This window comes from Garra rufa, chromosome 21, assembly GCF_049309525.1.
Source record: "Garra rufa chromosome 21, GarRuf1.0, whole genome shotgun sequence".
Lineage (NCBI taxonomy): Eukaryota > Metazoa > Chordata > Actinopteri > Cypriniformes > Cyprinidae > Garra > Garra rufa.
The window spans coordinates 24130200-24150143 of record NC_133381.1 but is presented as its reverse complement, the minus strand read 5'-3'; the positions used below and the strand labels follow the sequence as shown (position 1 = coordinate 24150143).

Below are 19944 nucleotides of genomic sequence, written 5' to 3'. Positions count from 1 at the left end.
CAGTTTTACATACATTCTAAATCCTGAACATCTTAAAGTCTAAGTCTAAATCCTGAACATCTTAAATTCATCTAATAGACGTATATATACAGTGGTGTGAAAAAGTGTTGGCCCCCTTCCTGATTTTTAATTTTTTTGCATGTTTGTCACACTTTAATGTTTCAGATCATCAAACAAATTTAAATATTAATCAATGATAACACAAGTAAACAAAAATTGCAGTTTTTGAATGAAGTTTTTTTAAAATTATTATTATGAGGGGAAAACAAAATCCAAACATGCCCCTGTGTGAAAAAGTGTTTGCCCCCTAAACGTAATAATTGGTTCGGCCACCCTTAGCAGCAACAACTGCAATCAAGAATTTGCGATAACTTGCAATGAGTCTTTTACAGCGCTCTGCAGGAATTTTGGCCAACTCATCTTGGCAGAATTGTTGTAATTCAGCCACATTGGAGGGTTCCCTTTCGATACTGCGTCGTAAAGACGCTATGGGGAAAAGTTCCTTTTCTCCTGAGACTGAAGCATTTCAATAACGCAGTGTAACTGCACGGCCATTGGTTTGTGCAGTGAGTTAGAAACGAACCAATGGCTCGGCAGCTGCTATGGCGATGATTCGCACCCGATCGCGCCAAAAGGGGCGGAGTAATCGGCTATATAAGCGTGCATTTCGCCATAGGTCTCAGATCCTTCTCCTTCAGCGACGACTTCACATCTTCGCAGAGGCTGACTTCGCTCAAGAATAGAAGACTCTTCTCACCATCGACGAGCTTCGCAGCGGATCCTTCCTACTCGGCGGATTGACGCTACTGCAGCTGATTGAGATTCCCTGCCGCTATCCGGTGACAGCGAAAAAGAGCAATTCTAAAAGAGCAAATTACTAGGCGTTGTTACAAATACCGCAACGTTTCTGTCGCTCGTGCAGAGCCCCTCTGCACGCTGCTGACGGCCACGTCGAGTGCGTCTCGTGCTTGGGTCACGCCCACGCCGAGACGGTGCTCACTGAGACGGAGTGTTCCCATTGTGGGAACATGAGTCTCTCCTCTCTGCGCTTGCGGCTCACTTTCTTTTCAGAGAGCGACCCCGCCCCTCGCACCCTCCCGCTTACTCCCTCGCAGGAGTCTGTGAGGAAGAAGCAGAGGAACAGAGGAACTCAGCGCATGGTGACAGATGAGCTCACGCCGGCTCAGCCCCCGCGTGCCTCACCTTCACCTCATAGAGAGGAATCGCCCATTCTCTTTCTTCATCCAGACCATTGTCCCTCCACTGCTGCAAGCGATCTGGTTTATTTTGGAGGAAGTGAAGACGAAGCCATGGATGACAGCATGTCTCTGGCTGCATCTGATGGAGAGGAGCTGTCGGGCTTACCACATGACCCCACAGCTCACCCCTCCAAGCCATGCAGGGCTACTTCGGCCCTCGCTGGACGAGCCTACTCGTCGGCTGAACAGGCGGCATCAGCGCTTCACTCAATGGCGGTCCTCCAGGTGTACCAAGCAAAGCTCCTCCGTGGTATGGACGAGGTGGGCCTGGAACATGCTGCGTTCAGAGAGCTACGCAGCGCGACTGACTTGGCGTTACGCGCCACTAAGATGACGGCACAGGCAATTGGCAGGTCGATGGCCAGTTTAGTGGTGCTGGAGCGCCACTTATGGCTGAATTTGACGGACAAAGTCGCCTTCCTTGACTCCCCTATTTCTCCTACCGGCCTGTTCGGTCCAGCTGTGGAAGGTTTTGCGGAACGCTTCACCGCGGCACAGAAGTTGTCCCAAGCTATGCGGCACTTCCTCTCCAAGCGTTCAAGCTCCGCAACGGCTCCTAGTCGCCCCAAACCGGCGCCGACTCAGCAGCCTGCGAAGGCCACTCCCCCAGCTGCCCAGCCAGCTCCCCAGGCGGAGCCCCGCCACTGCTCCCGCTCGGCCAGACGCTACCCTTTCCCTAAGTGCCAGGGACCCCGACCCAAGGTCGTGTTGGACCAGGCGCCTCCAGCGTCTTCCTGATCGAAGGGACAGGAAGAGGAAGGGCCCGAGTCTTGCTGGAGCCGGACCAGCCCCCAAGAGGTCTCTCCTAAGCCTCCAAACACCCCGTTTTGTTCCGGGTGCGGAAGGCTGCATGTTTGTAAAAAATATGGCTGTAACTCATGGGGCCCTTCTGTCAGTGCCCTTACAGCATACCGCTGTGATAGCGGGAAAAATAAAACACAAACATTTTCAGAAAGAGAGCAAATTTCCTCTTCCAGCGATCAACTGCTCGAACCAATGCAACCTCTCGCCACACGGGCCAAGGCATGGAAAGCCATCCCCGGAGTGTCGAAGTGGGTTTTTGGGTATTATAGAACGAGGTCTCACACTCCAGTTCGCTCGAAGACCACCTCAGTTCACAGCAAAAACATAGACGTTTTGCGTACAGAAGGTGAGGAATTTGTTGGCAAAAGGTGCCGTAGAAATGGTTCCCCCAACACAGAGCGAATCAGGCTTCTACAGCCGTTACTTCCTCGTCCCAAAGAAGGATGGCGGTCTAAGACCGATCCTCGACCTCAGACGTCTGAATCGCGCCCTCATGAGAAGGCCGTTCAGAATGCTCACGTTAAAACAGATCCTCTCGCAAATACGCACAGAGCACTGGTTTTGCTCACTGGATCTGAAAGATGCATACTTCCACATCCAGATTGCCCTCCACGACAGGCAATTCTTGAGATTCGCCTTCGAGGGAGTGGCTTATCAATATACAGTCCTTCCGTTCGGACTGTCCTTAGCTCCTAGATCCGACTTTGTGTGACATATCAGTGATTTTGTCCTTTCTTCAGGAGCTGTTGGATAAGGGACGTTCTCCCTCCACGCTCAAGGTCTATGTGGCGGCCATAGCGGCATGTCATGCCCTTATAAATCTGTGGGAAAGTACGATCTGGCCGTTCGTTTCTTGAAGGGGTCGAGATGACTTAACCCTCCTCGCCCCATTACAGTCCCTCCTTGGGACCTACCCACAGTGCTGAGGGCTCTGAAGAGCTGCCCTGCTTCTGGCATTGGCATCAGTCAATGGGTGACTTACAGGCTCTCTCTGTGAATCCTGTATGCTTGGAATTCGGGCCAAATGACTCTAAAGTCATCCTGAAACCAAGATGCGGCTATGTACCTAAGAGTATTTCGACGACGTTCAGAGACCAGGTTATTTCCCTCTTGGCTCTTCCTCCTGCGGAGCAAGACCAAGACTTTAACCAAGGGGCTTTCGGTCACGAAACAGAGGCTATCCAAGTGGATAGTGGAAGCCATCATGCTGGCTTACTCTTCCATGGGTCTACCATGTCCCATGGGAGTAAGAGCCCATTCGACTAGAGGCATCGCCTCGCCCTGGGCCTGGTCCAGCAGTGTCTCTATTGCAGAAATATGTGCGGCGGCCGGCTGGGCCTCGCCGTCCACATTTGCTAGATTTTATAATCTGGACTTCCCCATCTTGCAGACTAGGGTCCTCTCTGCATAGGGGAGTCTGTTACCAGTAATGATATTACGCTATGCACTTTGGCCTCTGGGAGCTCCAAAGTGTACTGTTTCCCTGGAACGAATGTTCATTAGGTCATCCTGATTGAGCAAGTTGGCCTGTACTAGCCCATTTGTGCTAGGGCCATGAAGTCGTTCCTCTACCATAGCAACGGCGGGATTGTACTGGTTCCCCATAGCGTCTTTACGATGCAGTACGAGTAAAGTATCGTAAGGGAACGTACTCGGTTACTTTCGTAACCTCGGTTCCCTGAGATGCGGGAACGAGTACTGCGTTGCTAGCCACGCTATGTAGCTGCACGACTCAGTCGTCGCTTCAGTCGAAGTACCTGAGATCCTTTGGCGAAATGCACGCTTATATAGCCGATTACTCCGCCCCTTTTGGCGCGATCAGGCGCGAATCATCGCCATAGGCTCGTGCAGCTCCGCTGCCGAGCCATTGGTTCGTTTCTAACTCACTGCACGAACCAATGGCCGTGCAGTTACACTGCGTTATTGAAATGCTTCAGTCTCAGGAGAAAAAGGAACTTTTCCCCATAGCGTCTTTACGACGCAGTACTCGTTCCCGTATCTCAGGGAACCGAGGTTACGAAAGTAACCGAGTACGTTTTCGAGCATGAACCGCCTTTTTAAGGTCATGCCACAGCATCTCAATAGGATTCAGGTCAGGACTTTGATTAGGCCACTCCATAATCTTCATTTAGTTTTTCTTCAGCCATTCAGAGGTGGATTTGCTGGTGTGTTTTGGATCATTGTCGTGCTGCAGAACCCAAGTTCGCTTCAGCTTGAGATCACAAACATTGTCCTTCAGTATGATGTTCTTTTTCTGAAATGCTGTGTTACCTTTACGCCAGACACTCACACACCATTCAAAAAGTTCAACTTTTGTCTCGTCAGTCCACAGAATATATTCCCAAAAGTCTTGGGGATCATCAAGTTGTGTTCTGGCAAAACTGAGACGAGCCTTTATGTTCTTTTTGCTTAGCAGCGGTTTTCGTCTTGGAACTCTGCCATGCAGGCCATTTTTGCACCAGTCTCTTTCTTATAGTGGAGTCATGAACACTGGCCTTAACTGAGGCAAGAGAGGCCTGTAGTTCTTTAGATGTTGTTGTGGGGTCTTTTGTGACCTCTTGGATGAGTCGTCAATGTGCTCTTGGGGTAATTTTGGTCGGCTAGCCACTCCTGGGAAGGTTCACCACTGTTCCATGTTTTCGCCATTTGTGGATAATGGCTCTCACTGTGGTTTGCTGGAGTCTCAAAACTTTAGAAATGGCTTTGCAACCTTTTCCAGACTGATAGATCTCAATTACTTTCTTTCTCATTTGTTCCTGAATTTCTTTGGATCTCAGCATGATATGCAGCTTTTGAGGATCTTTTGGTCTACTTCATTTTATCAGGCAGGTCCTATTTAAGTGATTTCTTGATTGTGAACAGGTGTGGCAGTAATCAGGCCTGGGTGTGGCTAGAGAAACTGAACTTGTGATAAGGTGTGATAAACCACAATTATGTTTTAACAAGGGGTGGTCAAACACTTTTTCACACAGGGCCATGTGGGTTTGGATTTTTTTTCCCTTCATCCCAGGTGAAAAAAAATATATACTTAAATGCAACGAAAATACACTTAAATACCCGCAAATAAATTTTTAGTACATTGTTATTTTTTGTGTTAAATAAAAGTGTGATGTTTATACACTGTAAATATACTAATTAAAAGTATGTTTATACTTCAGTAGGACTTTAGTACACTTGAAAAAAAAGTACTAAATACCAGTAATACTTAAATAAATTTTTGGTGTACTGAAATAAAGTATACTACAGAAAAAACATAGAAAAGAGTTTTATTAAGTGTGTTTTTTAAAAGTGTACTTTAAATGCTTTAAACATTAGTTGATTTTTAGTAGACTGTTTACATACTAATCCTAAGTTTAAAATAAGTTAATATATAAAAAAATCTATTAGTAAAGTATTGTAGTAGAAGTAGATTTTCTCAAAAGTTGTACTTATGTACACTTAATATGAATGCATTATTAGCACTAAGACTTAAATTGATTTTGAGTGTGGTAATTTTAAGTTTACATTAAATTGATTTTTATTAAAAATCTATTAGTAATGTATTGAAATAGAAGTAGATTTTCTCAAACGTTGTACTTAAGTACACTTAATATGAATGCATTATTAGCACTAAGACTTAAATTGATTTTGAGTGTGGTAATTTTAAGTTATATTAAATTGATTTTTATTAAAAATCTATTAGTAATGTATTGAAATAGAAGTAGATTTTCTCAAACGTTGTACTTAAGTACACTTAATATGAATGCATTATTAGCACTAAGACTTAAATTGATTTTGAGTGTGGTAATTTTAAGTTATATTAAATTGATTTTATTAAAAATCTATTAGTAATGTATTGTAGTATAAGCACATTTTCTCAAAAGTGAAAAAAAGGGCACTAAAATAGACTTTAAGTTTACTTAGTACACTTTTCAGTAATGTACTAAAAGTGCTCTATTTTCACACACTAATTTTGTACTTATTGTACTAAAAACTAGTATTAAATATATGTTAAGATAATCTTAATACTTTCTAAGTGTACTCAACTGTGCTATTTTGAGACACCCTGAAATTGAACTAAAATGTGCTTTTAACATACTATATCTGTATTTAAAAAAATATATATTTAGTTACAACTAGAAATACACTTGAACCCTACTTTTAAACATTTATAAATATATTTATGACTAATTTTTTGAATAATATATTAAAAGAATATACAAATTGTGAAAAAAGTGTGCTAAAATACAATTTAAGTACACTTAGTGCACTTCCCTAATGTACTTAAAGTGCTCTATTTTCGGGCACTAACTTTGTACTCAATATACTAAAAGTCATTCTTAAGTAATTCTTAAGATAAACTTAAGATCATCTGAGTGTACTCAACTGTGCTATTTTGAGACACCATGCAGATGAACTAAAATGTGCTTTTAACATACTATCTTAGCATTTCCAAAAATGTATTTTGTTACCACTTATAATAAAATTGAAACATATTTCATAAACCTTTAAATATACTAATAATACATAAAAAATAAACTTACTGATTATTTAAAATACATGAATAATATATAACAAATGTATACAAAGTGTATGTCACGCCCTTGGACTGTTTGTCTTGGTTTTTCCCAGTGTTTCCCAATTGGACTGTCTGTTTGGTTTCTCCCATGCCCTTTTTTGGTCTTCCTGCTCATTAGTGTGATCCCCTCCACCTGTTGCTGTAATTATCTCCCCTTTATAAGTTTGTATGATTTCTTTGTCCGGCTACAAGCGTTACACCTATGTTCCTTCGTTGTGTGCGCGGCTTCCCCAGTCATTTTTGTCTATCGTTACTCTGCCTGAGGATTTATTGAAGACTTTTTATTGAAAACATTATTTTGTGCTTTCCTACACGCTTTGTGACAACGTATTAATAATGTATTGCCCACACATTTTTATTCATTACAATACAATAATTAATTAATTAAAATATATGAATTATAATAATAAATGTATACAAAGCGTATTTATAATGTCTTGCCCACATATTTTTATTAATAAAAATACATTATAAACACGCTATGTATAATTTATTAAATATTATTCATGTATTTTAAATGATTAACAAGTGTATTTTTTTATTAATAAAAATATGTGGGCAATACATTATAAATATGCTTTGTATACATTTGTTATATCTTATTCATGTATTTTCAATAATAAGTAAGTTTATTTTTTATGTATAATTAGTATATTTAAAGGTTTATGAAATATGTTTCAATTGTATTATAAGTGGTAACAAAATATTTGGAAATGCTGAGAAAGTATGTTAAAAGCACATTTTAGTTCATCTTCATGGAGTTTCAAAATAGCACAGTTGAGTTCACTTAGATGATCTTAAGTTTATCTTAAGAATTACTTAAGAATAACTTTTAGTATATAAAGTACAAAATTAGTGCATGGAAATAGAGCACTTTAAGTACATTAGGGAAGTGCACTGTATTTTAGCACACTTTTTTCACACTTTGTATATTTTAATATACTGTATTGTCATACTTTAAATTAGTCATAAATATATTTATAAATGTTTAAAAGTAGGGTTCAAGTGTATTTCTAGTTTTAACTAAATATATATATATATATATATATATATATATATATATATATATATATTTAAATACAGATATAGTATGTTAAAAGCACATTTTAGTTCAATTTCATGGTGTCTCAAAATAGCACAGTTGAGTACACTTAGATGGTATTAAGTTTATCTTAACATATACTTAATACTATCTTTTAGTACATTAAGTACAAAATTAGTGTGTGAAAATAGAGCATTTTTAGCACAGTACAAAAAAGTATACTTAGTGTACTTAAAGTGTATTTTAGCACACTTTTTTACATTTTGTATATTCTTTTAATATATTACTATTATACTTTAAACTATTCTTAAATATATTTATAAATGTTTAAAATTAGGGTTCAAGTGTATTTCTAGTTGTAACTAAATATATATTTTTTATAATACAGATATAGTATGTTAAAAGCACATTTTAGTTCAATTTCAGGGTGTCTCAAAATAGCACAGTTGAGTACAAGATGGTATTAAGTTTATCTTAACATATACTTAATACTACCTTTTAGTACATTAAGTACAAAATTAGTGTGCGAAAATAGAGCACTTTTAGTACATTACTGAAAAGTGTACTAAGTATACTTAAATAGAGTGCATTTTAGTGCACTTTTTTTTTTACCTGGGATAAAAAACCCTTCATTTAAAAACTGAAAGTTGTGTTGACTTGTGTTATCTTTCATGAATATTTAAATTTGTTTGATGATCTGAAACATTAACGTGTGACAAACATGCAAAAAAATAAAAAAAATCAGGAAGGGGACAAATACTTTTTCACACCACTGTATATGTGTATATATAGACGTATTGCAGATGAGCAAACACTCTAAAAACATATGTTGCAGATGTAAATGCATACATTAAATTGTCGTCTTCATGATGTACATGTGCTATCAGTGAGAATAATAGTGAGAATAATATTTTGAAAATAGACCATGTGATATGATTTCATAAGGATTCCTGCATACATTCATTATTTTTTGATTGCAATTATTAATGGATTTTGTGCATTTTTAAAGATACACTAGAGTGTGTTCATTCATAAATACCCCTCTATAAACTAAGATCTTCATTCTGGTAAACACTGACAGGCCGGGTGACTGACATCAAGGAAATGTATGTCCTACATACCATCACAAGTAGGTACTCAGGTTTAACCAGATTTGAGAAACGTACAGTTTGAGAAATCATGTGAGGGAGTGTGACAAAAGAAAATAAACTGTGACGTTATAGACCCGAATCTGTTTTAACTTGTGGGCCTTTTATCCGACCTCACATTTGTCTCTTCTCTTTCCGTGTGCAGGATGAGGTTTTTAGTTGTTGCCGCTGCTTTTCTGGCTGTTGCCAGCGCTGCCAGTCTTTCTCTGGAGGACATGGAGTTTTACGCATGGAAAATGAAATTTGGTAAGAGTCTTCTTCTGTAGTTTTAGCTATATTTTCTTTACAATCTTGGGGAAAGAGACTCATCAGGTTCTCTTCACAGACTAAATGACCAAACTAGACAAAACAGAGTTAAGCCATTTAGACAGTAATCAAAGACAGAAGAGTTTCAGTGAATCTCACATATTATTCATTGTGTTCTTTCTTACTTCGTGTATGTATTTTGAAAATTACTTAACCCAACTCAGCACTTGACACAGAGTAACTTTCCAGGGTTAATGTCAACATATATATGTGACCCTGGACCACAAAACCAGTCATAAGGTTAAATTTTACAAAACTGAGATGTATATATCATATGAAAGCTCAATAAATAAGCTTTCTGAAAATCTAGAATCTGAGGGTGCAAAAAAATTTAAATACTGAGAAAGTCACCTTTAAAGTTGTCCAAATTAAGTTCTTAACAATGCATTTTACTAATCAATTACATTTTGATATATTTACAGTAGGAATTTTACAAAAAATCTTCATGGAACATGATCTTTACTTAATTTCCTAATGATTTTTGGCATAAAAGAAAAATCTAAAATTTTGAACCATGCAATGTATTTTTGGCTATTGCTACAAATATACCCCAGCGACTTAAGACTGGTTTTGTGGTCCAAGGTCACACACATATATATATATATATATATATATATATATATATATATATATATATATATTACAGATGTCTGTTAAATTTTTAACTAGCAAAACCTTGCTTGTGCTTGTGTGTATCAGGTAAGACGTACCATTCTGTGGAGGAAGAGTCTCAGCGTAAGCAGACCTGGTTGTCCAATCGCAAAATGGTTTTGGTCCACAACATGATGGCAGATGAGGGCATCAAATCCTACAGGCTTGGCATGACATACTTTGCTGACATGGTAAAAAGTTAAAACACACTTACACATACACACAAACAGGTCATTATATAATTATAACTATAATAAGAAAACGTCTCTAGGTTTCGTATGTAACCCTAGTTCCCTGAAGGGAACAAGACGCTGCATCGAAACGCTTTGGGAACGCCTCCAGCGTGACCAAGCTCTGAATCATGTGTGTAATCAGTCCAATGGAATCGAGTGACGTCACCGACCAGGAAGCTTAAAAGCACGTTCGGTGAGAACCGCGCTAGCTTTCGAAAGAAGCAAGCGCTGCAGGGATGCAGGAAGTATGGCCTCGAGACGCAGCGTCCCCTTCCCTTCAGGGAACTAGGGTTACATACGTAACCTAGAGACGTTCCCTTCCAGGAACATCGAGCTGCGTCGAAACACTTTGGGAATGAGATGCCCACGCCACCATACTGAGGAAAACATCCCTGCTTGAAGTTAGGGCAAGCGAACGAAAGAGCCAGGAGAGGCTCGAAGATCTAGGCCATAGAATCTAGTAAAGGTCAAGGGCGTGGACCAACCCGCAGCGTTACAGATATCCTGAATAGATAGGCCCGAAAGAAAGGCTTTAGAGGCAGACATACTCCTTGTAGCGTGAGCCTTAACTCCCAGAGGTGAGGGAAGATCAGAGGACTCATAGGCTACAACAATGGCATCCACGATCCACCGGCTTAAAGAAAGCTTGGCAGCAGGGCGGCCTCTTTTCAGAGGGCCGTAACAGACCAGAAGTTGGTCAGCCTTCCTCCACAGGGCAGTTCTGTGGACGTATGCGTCGCACTGGACACAAACAATTAAGCTTCTGCTGGCCGGGCTCCCTGAAGGGAGGAGGATGAAAAGCCTGTAGTATGACAGGGCGTGGTGCAACGGTGGGGACCTTAGGAAGGTATCCCATCTTGGGATATAAGAACGCTTTGGCCATACCAGGCGCAAAGTCTAGGAAAGAAGGGGCCACTGAGAGGGCCTGAAGGTCTCCAACCCTCTTAAGGGAAGTAATAGCTAAAAGAAAAGCAGTCTTAAGAGTGAGAAGACGATCAGATATCTCTTCTAAAGGTTCAAATGGAGGCTTACACAGAGCCTCTAGCACCACAGCCAGGTCCCACGTAGGAACGCGAGAGCGTACTGGAGGCCTCAACCTCAGCGCAACGTGGAGGAAACATGTAACTAAGGGGTCTCTGCCCACTGAAGAGCCACCGAGAGGGGCGTGGTAAGCTGCTATGGCCGCCACGTAAATCTTCAAGGTGGAGTGGGTCAACCCGGCGGAGAGGCGGGCCTGTAAGAACTCCAGCACTGTACCAACTGGGCAGTTAACTGGGTCAAACTGGCGGTCTCCGCACCAAGAAGTGAAGAGCCTCCACTTCAAGGCGTACAGTTTCCTCGTGGAGGGAGCTCTGGACTGGAGAATGGTCTCAACAACCTCATTTGAGAGACCGGAAGCTATGAACTGTGTCCCCTCAGGCGCCACACCCACAGTTTCCAAATCTCCGGGCGGGGGTGGAGAATACCGCCCCCCGCCTGTGAGAGGAGATCCCTCCTGACCGGAATCTCCCAGGGGTTTCCTCCACATGTCCAAGGCACGAAAGCATCGCCGCGTAACCTTGATAATGCAAAGCGTGTTTCCCCTCGGTGAGAACCCCTTGGTTTTGAGCCACCACTGAAGGGGTCTCATGTACAGCAGGCCAAAAGGAATCATATTGGACGCAGCTGCCATCAGACCCAGCAGTTTCTGGAACTGCTTCACAGTGAGTGACCGGCCTTCTTTCACTCTCACGACCTCGGTGAGGATCGAATCGACACAAGCGGGAGACAAACGTGCCCACATCATGGAAGAATCCCACACCACACCTACAGTAGATAAGTGGTTCTCTGAACTGGAGAAAGTACACTTTTCTTGGTGTTTAGTCTTAACCCTAGCACTTTCATGTGTGACAGAATCAGCCAGTTGTCGATATAGTTTAGTATGCGGATGCCCTGGAGTCACAAAGGAGCCAGAGCTGCATCCACACACTTTGTGAAAGTGCGGGGTGAGAGTGCCAGGCCGAAAGGAAGAACCCGATACTGGTATGCTTCGCCCCTGAAAGCAAACCTCAGGAACCTCCTGTGATGAGGAAGGATGGAGACATGAAAATAGGCATCCTTCAGATCTATCGTCACAAACCAGTCCTCGGACCTGATCTGTGACACGACCTGCTTGACCGTAAGCATATGGAATTTGAGGCGCATGACTGTATGGTTCAGCAAGCGTAGATCTAAATGGGCCTGAGGCTCCCATCCTTCTTGGGAACAATGAAGTACAGGCTGTAGAACCCGGACTCCCGCTCGTGAGGAGGGACCACCTCGATGGCCTCCTTCCTCAGGAGAGTATTTACTTCCTGTTCCATAACCAGAGCCTGCTCAGGGCCCACCAGAGTGGGAAAAACTGAAACTGAGCACCGAACTGAATACGGTAACCCCTTTCTACAGTGTGCAGGACCCATTGAGACACATTCGGCAGAAGTTTCCATGCTGCCAGAAAGTCTACTAAGGGAATCAGCCTCTCGAGGCTGACCTCTGGTGTTAGAGAGACAGCTGGCGTGGGGTCCTGAAGTGGCGGACCGGCAGGAAAGCACCCAACCAACTGTCGATGGGACCTCCGTAGTGGTCGCGAGCTTCCCGGTACCACTAGGATGACGAGTGGTAGACGAGAAATATGCTCGCTGGGGACCGCTGCGCCCTGAAGCACCAAGGGTGGCAGGGTTGGCGAGACGATCCCCTGAGGACACTGAGGAGAGACGGGCACCGTATGATGAGGTGTTAACCACTCTTCCCCAGAGGGGGCTGTCCTCATTGGCCCTGGGCCACGACCATCAGGACCTTTTAGTCGAGCCCTTCTTAGCCTGCAAGACCACCCTAAGGGTAAGTCTTGGGCTTAGAATGGCCCAGCCCAGATCGCCGCCTAGACTCTGACGCTCTGTTTATGGGCCTCCCTATATGAGGAGCCGGTATGCGGCTATGCGGGGTATGAGATCCAGCAGCCCCCTGAGCTGGAGCATGGCGAGGTAAGAACGCCGCCGCTTGACGACGTGCCTCCTGGTGTCTGTCGACGACCGAATCAACGGCGCCGAACAGACCCGAAGGCACGAGCAGGGCGTCCATAAGGAAGACCCTGTCCTTCTCTTTAATGCTGGACAGGGTCAACCAAAGGTGTCTCTCCACGGCCACCATGGCTGCCATAGACCTGCTGATGGCGCAGGAGGTCTCCTTGGTGGCACGGAGAGACAAATCAGCGGTTCTACGGAGCTCGGCAATGTCTTCAGGCCGAGCCCCCTCGCCTTCATCCAGCTCTTTGAGCAGGTCGGCTTGGTATGCCTGTAACACCCCCCTGACCTGCCGCCGCATACCTTTTGCCCACCAGAGCCGAAGTTGTTTTTAAAGCTCTGGAGGGCAGCGCCGGAGCCTTCAAAGATGATGCCGCTTCGGGGTAAAGCGTCTGTTCCACCCGGGGCATCGCCTTGTACGCGTGCTCGCCACATTAGCGTAGTGATCAGTGGTGGGGCTGTAGAGCCACGAGGAGTAAGGCTTTCCCCATGACCTCGACACCTCGGTGTGGAGGTCAGGGAAAAAAGGAAGGCTTCGGTGCAGAGGTGGTGGCCGAGACCACAGAAAGCGCTCATCCAGTTTGCTTTTCTGCGGTTCGGCTTGTCTCTCGGCCGGCCACTCAAGATTTAATGTGGCAACAGCACGAGTGACCACCTCTAAAAGCTCCTCATATTGGGGTGATTGAGGGGGTGAATCCTCATCGGCGCCCTCTACATCTACCTCCTCGGTGGAAGATAAGAGGAGCGCCGCGCCCTCTCCCCGGCTTCCGACCCCAGCGAGCGGGCGGTGGATCTGGCAGGTGAGGCAGAAGATAGGGATTCGCCCGTCTCCACACCCGCTACCAGATCCAATTGCGATCCCCACGAGTGCAATCGCCGCTCCGCCTCGGCGGAAGTGGGACCAGACCCACGAGGAACGCTGGTGAAGGCTCCCTTCTCGAAGAGAGCCTTCCGGGAGCGGAGCACACGCAAAGGCATGCGCTCACAATGCAAGCAACCAGCCCCCTCGAGGGCTGATGCTGCATGCCCCGCTCCCATACAGACAACACACAAGCTGTGTGTATCCTCACCCGTAATAAAACGAGGGCAAGGAGGAACACACGGCCTGTGATGTTGCTGCTTATAATGTTCACCCTTCACAGACATTATAACACACAGACAAACTATTACTCTCTAAATGAAATGTGTGCAACTGTGCACGAAAAACGGAGAGTAACAGGACATAAAGTGCTTGCTGAATGGCAGAAAGCTAGCGTGGTTCTCACCGAACGTGCTTTTAAGCTTCCTGGTCGGTGACGTCATCACGCCGGTGACGTCATGCGATTCCATTGGACTGATTACACACGTGATTCAGAGCGTGGTCACGCTGGAGGCGTTGCCAAAGCGTTTCGACGCAGCTCGATGTTCCTGGAAGGGAACTGATCATGAATTTTTAAACATATACTTAAATAAATTCATGTATAAAATTACTTTAATAAATAAATGACTTTAGTTTTAAACAAAACTTTAGAATTCATTGTATTTCTTCTTTCTTTCTCTCTCAGAGCAATGAGGAATACAGACAGAGAGCGTTTCATGGATGTCTGGGCTCCATGAATAACACTAAGGCCCGTGGTGGTGCTACATTCTTCCGACAGAAGGATGCCGTTGTGCTGCCCAACTCTGTGGACTGGAGGGACAAGGGTTACGTGACCGGTGTTAAAGACCAGGGGCAGTGTGGATCATGCTGGGCCTTCAGTGCAGTAAGACCCACATTTTACCTTTACAAACAGATCTTATATGGCAAATGCTTATAGAGCTTTATTCATCCATCTTTTGTCTCTCAGACTGGTTCTCTGGAGGGTCAGACATTCAAGAAGACAGGGAAACTGGTGTCCCTTAGTGAGCAACAGCTGGTGGACTGCTCTGGTTCTTTTGGGAACTTGGGCTGTAATGGAGGACTAATGGACCAGGCCTTTGAGTACGTTGAAGTCAATGGAGGTCTGGATACAGAAGAGTCCTACCCATATGAGGGCATTGTGAGTTTTGATAATGTTTGAATAATAAATAATTTCATAATGCTTCAGCTGATTTTTAAAAACTATTTTAAACAATATTCTCTGCGCAGGACGATCTGTGCTTTTTTAACCCGAACACTGTGGGTGCCACCTGCGTAGGATATATTGATATTGCCAGAGGGGATGAAAGTGCACTACAGGAGGCTGTTGCCACAGTTGGCCCCATATCTGTTGCCATTGATGCTGGACACAGCAGCTTTCAGCTCTATCAATCAGGTGAGTTTTTTGGGGTTAGATTATAAATGTGACATTTTTATTCTTTGTTTATTCAAGTTTTAATTAGAAATTTGCTGGATAATTTAATAAATAATGTTTCTAGGTATCTACGATGAGCCTGAATGCAGCAGCTCTGACTTAGATCATGGTGTCCTGGTTATTGGATATGGAAGCTTGAGTGGAAAGGACTACTGGATCGTCAAGAACAGGTTAAGAAAAAAGCACAAGATGATAAAACAAAAATTAAAAATAGAAAATAGTACTTGACTGAACAGAGACAAAACAACTATAACACTCAAAACTGCTGTGATTTTAGCTGGAGTGTTTTATGGGGTGATGAGGGCTACATCCTGATGTCCAGGAACAAGAACAACCAATGTGGCATCGCTACTTTAGCCAGTTACCCTCTGGTCTAATGGGTGAGTTCATTACTAATATGATGCTTTATGGCTTTAGTCAATTCACAGAATTGGGGCAAGTTCATTTATCTATAAACAACAGGTGTATATAAACATTCAAAACAATCTTCAAATTTCATAGCTTACTCTGGAATTAAGAATTAAATGATTTTCTTTTGTTCTGCAGGAAAGGTCAAAATGGACCTGGAGTGTAAGGGAGAAAAGGAAAATCTGGACCGTTTGACTGATTCTACAATAACACCTCATAATCACACTTTTATTTTAATTACAATTTAAAAAAAATTAATAAACTAACTTGAACTGTTGTCTGACAAGGAAAACATATGTTACTACGAAGTAGGGAATAAAAACGAAAATAAAAAAACATTTGTGTTCTATTTTATTTTCTCATCAGACCTTGTTCATCCTTGTGGTTGTTTAGTCTTTTCCTATATTTCTTCTTCATAATTCACAATAAGCACAATGCTCAGTTTGGCTTGGCTAACCAAACAGCTCTTTAAACTCCTCAGGAATCCAAAACAGGAGCCTTTTTTTCCATATAAAAATCATGCAACCAATTCTTTTTCTTTTAAAAGACACAATTTTTTTTCTAAGAACGCTGAAAAGCCAAGAAAACTAGGCTATAAGTGTTAGGCTTGTTTTAACTGAAGAGTTCTTTAAATGGTCAGAAATTCAACTCACAAGCATTTATGTAAAATCATGTAACTAAGTCTGTATTGTGAGATGCCTGGGAATCTGCTGGAAACTTCTACTTGAAGCCAGAGAAACCTTGTGTGTATTTGCTTTCAAGATGCATGCATACTTCCCATCAGTGACTAAAAGAATGTATAAAAATACAATAATTTAAAGTAAAACATTACTACAGTTTAGAGGAGCTTAACGTCCCAAGAGGGTGTTTTAGTAAAGCAACTCTATAAACTCAGACTTTCATTCTGGTAAACACTGACAGACCGGGTGACTGACATCATGGAAATATACATACCATCACAAGTAAGTGCTCAGGTTTAACCAGATTTAAAAAAAATACTATTTGAGAAATTATGTGCAGCAGTGTAACAGAAGAAATGAAACCGTGATGTTAGACACTTTTGTCCATCCCCACATTTGTCTCTTCTCTTTCTGTGCAGGATGAGGTTTTTGGTTGTTGCTGCTGCTTTTCTGGCTGTTGCCAGTGCTGGTAGTCTTTCTTTGGAGGACATGGAGTTTTATGCATGGAAAATGAAATTTGGTAAGAGAGTCTTTTCCTTTAGTCTTATGTATATCTTCTTTAAAATCTTAAGAAAAGACACTCATCAGGTTCTCTTCACTGACAGAAACATTTAGAAGAATCTCATACATTGTTCATTGTGTCTTTTCTCACATCAGGTTTTTATTCTAATGCATATAAGAAATAACTTAACCTAACTCAGCACTTGACACAGAGTAACTTTACAGAGTTACAGGTACTACAGGTACTACAACAGGTTGCTTAAGGAATGTAAAAATATGCCTGAGGTTGAATTAGAACAAAAGTCAGAAAACAAATTCAGGATATGTTTGAAAATGTTCAATTTTAAAAAAAGAGACACAATTGTTAAATTATCTGACTGCAATTCTTTTCATGAACTTAACATTTATCTAGCAAAACCATGTGCTTGTGTGTATCAGGTAAGACTTACCATTCTGTGGAGGAAGAGTCTCAGCGTAAGCAGACCTGGTTGTCCAATCGCAAAATGGTTTTGATCCACAACATGATGGCAGATCAGGGCACTTAAATCGTACAGGCTTGGCATGACATACTTTGCTGACATGGAAAATTAATTTAGTTTTACACAAAAAATGTAAAAAATTATCATATTCCCTTTATTATCTCTCAGAGCAATGAGGAATACAGACAGGAGGTGTTCCATGGATGTCTGGGCTCCATGAATAAAACAAAGGCCCGTGGTGGTGCTACATTCTTCCGGCAGAAGGATGCCGTTGTGCAGCCCAACTCTGTGGACTGGAGGGACAAGGGTTACGTGACTGGTGTTAAAAACCAGGGGCAGTGTGGATCATGCTGGGCTTTCAGTGCAGTAAGACCCACATTTTACCTTTACAAACAGATCTTATATGGCAAATGCTTATAGAGCTTTATTCATCCCTCTTTTGTCTCTCAGACTGGTGCCCTGCAGGGTCAGACATTCAAAAAGACAGGACAAGTAAATAGGAGTCCTATCCATATGAGGGCATTGTGAGTCCTACTAATGTTTGAATAATAAGTCTGTAATGCTTCATCTGATTTAAAAAAAAAAAAAAAAAAAAAAAAAAACAGTTTAATCAACAATATTCTCAATGCAGGATGATCAGTGCCATTTTAACCCAAACACTGTGGGTGCCACCTGCACAAGATATGTCAATATTGCCAGAGGGGATGAACGTGCACTACAGGAGGCTGTTGCCACAGTTGGCCCCTTATCTGTTGCCATCGATGCTGGACACCTCAGCTTTTAGTTCTATATATCAGGTAAGTGACATCACCTGTTTTTTGGTGTTGTAGTTTATTTATTCAGCATTTAATTAGTAATTTGTTGTTTTAAGACAACATTAAGATTAAATCATTAAGCACGGTTAAAACAAGATGATAAAAGCACAAGAAGATTAAACAAAAAGTAATATAAAAAAAGAAAACATTACATGACTAAACAGAGACAAAACATATTTTTTTAATGGTTTAGGGGTAGGTAAGGATCAGCTTTGTTGCCCATAATTAAATAAAATATGTTCTAGCTATTTTTTTCCCTAGACATGCATTGTCATTCCTTAATCTAGCAAGCTTTATGTGTCCAACTGAGCACGGAATAAGCTATCCTATAAAAAGCTCATTGGTTTACATTTACATTTAGCAGATGCTTTTATCCAAAGCTACTTACTAAAGAAGACAATGGAATCAATCAAAATCAACAAAAGAGAAATAAAATGCAAGTGCTATTACAAGTGTAACCAACACCAATTATACGCGATCTGGGTCTTTTGTTCTTAGTAACGATAAATTTAGAATACGACTACGCCACCCCTATTATTACAGGATAGGGGAACCTGTTATAACTAATCCCTGTACAGACGGTTCCACTAAAAGAACCTGCAAACCCAGAGTGCAAATAGTCTATTTTATTTTGACAATACAATACTCGTTATACAACACATTAAATAATCTGCAATAAAACCTATTGGACACTGAATCACAAAATGTTATCATCTACCAGCCAACCTACCACAATACAGAAAAGACTTCATGGACAATATAGGGCTTAAGTGAAAGAAATTCTTGTATTAAATAACCACAGTACTGAAGAAAGAAAATTCACACACACACACACACACACACACACACACACACACACACACACACACACACACACACACACACACACACACACACACACACACGCACACACACACACGCGCACACACACACACACACACACACACACACACACACACACACACACACATGTTGGGTTTACATGTTTTATGGGGACATTCCATAGGCGTAATGGTTTTTATACTGTACAAACCGTACTTTCTATTGCCCTACACCTACCCCACACCTAAACCTAGCCCTCACAGGAGATTGTGCATACTTTTACTTCATCAAAAAAACTCATTGTGCATGATTTATAAGCCTGTTTCCTCATGGGGACCTGAGAAATGTCCCCACAAGGTCAAAATCTACTGGTATTCCTATCCTTGTGGGGACATTTGGTCCCCACAACGTGATGAATACCAGGTACACACACACACACACACACACACACACACACACACACACACACACACACACACACACACACACACACACACACACAAACCCAAACCAAAAGGAATATAACCAACAAAATCATTAAACCAACCCATAAAACACTGCAAATCAACAAAAGAAAACTTCAGTTCGTAGAAAATTCAACAACAAAAACACAACCAAGCAAGACCATGAGATTACAATAATATGGCAAATCGTCAAGTTCACATAAGCAAACAGACGTAATACACATTAATACAGTCAGCCATAGAATGGAATTAACCTCTGTATACAAACTATAGCGAGTAGTTGAAATAAACAACCGTAGCGCACAGCGCAACCATTAACATAAGGTCTGTAATTTAAACACAGCAATAAATTAATTGTTGTACCATGACAATTATTTATCAATCCTCTTAATAAAAACACTCATACCTCAACCGATATTATTGA

At 42.0% G+C, this 19944-nt stretch overlaps 1 protein-coding gene and 1 pseudogene across 1 annotated transcript; both read left to right on the top strand.

The window, feature by feature from the left end:
• The first annotated feature begins 8747 nt into the window (after positions 1 to 8747).
• On the top strand, positions 8748 to 15728 carry LOC141295249 (procathepsin L-like). Its single transcript, XM_073826459.1, has 8 exons — positions 8748 to 8792; positions 8957 to 9057; positions 9817 to 9959; positions 14584 to 14781; positions 14866 to 15057; positions 15147 to 15312; positions 15416 to 15521; positions 15629 to 15728. The coding sequence occupies exons 2-8, from the start codon at positions 8958 to 8960 to the stop codon at positions 15726 to 15728; spliced, it is 1005 nt and encodes a 334-aa protein (XP_073682560.1). The 5' UTR covers positions 8748 to 8792; position 8957.
• Positions 15729 to 16859: 1131 nt separating this feature from the next.
• LOC141295250 (cathepsin L-like peptidase) lies at positions 16860 to 18203 on the top strand (annotated as a pseudogene).
• Positions 18204 to 19944: the final 1741 nt, after the last annotated feature.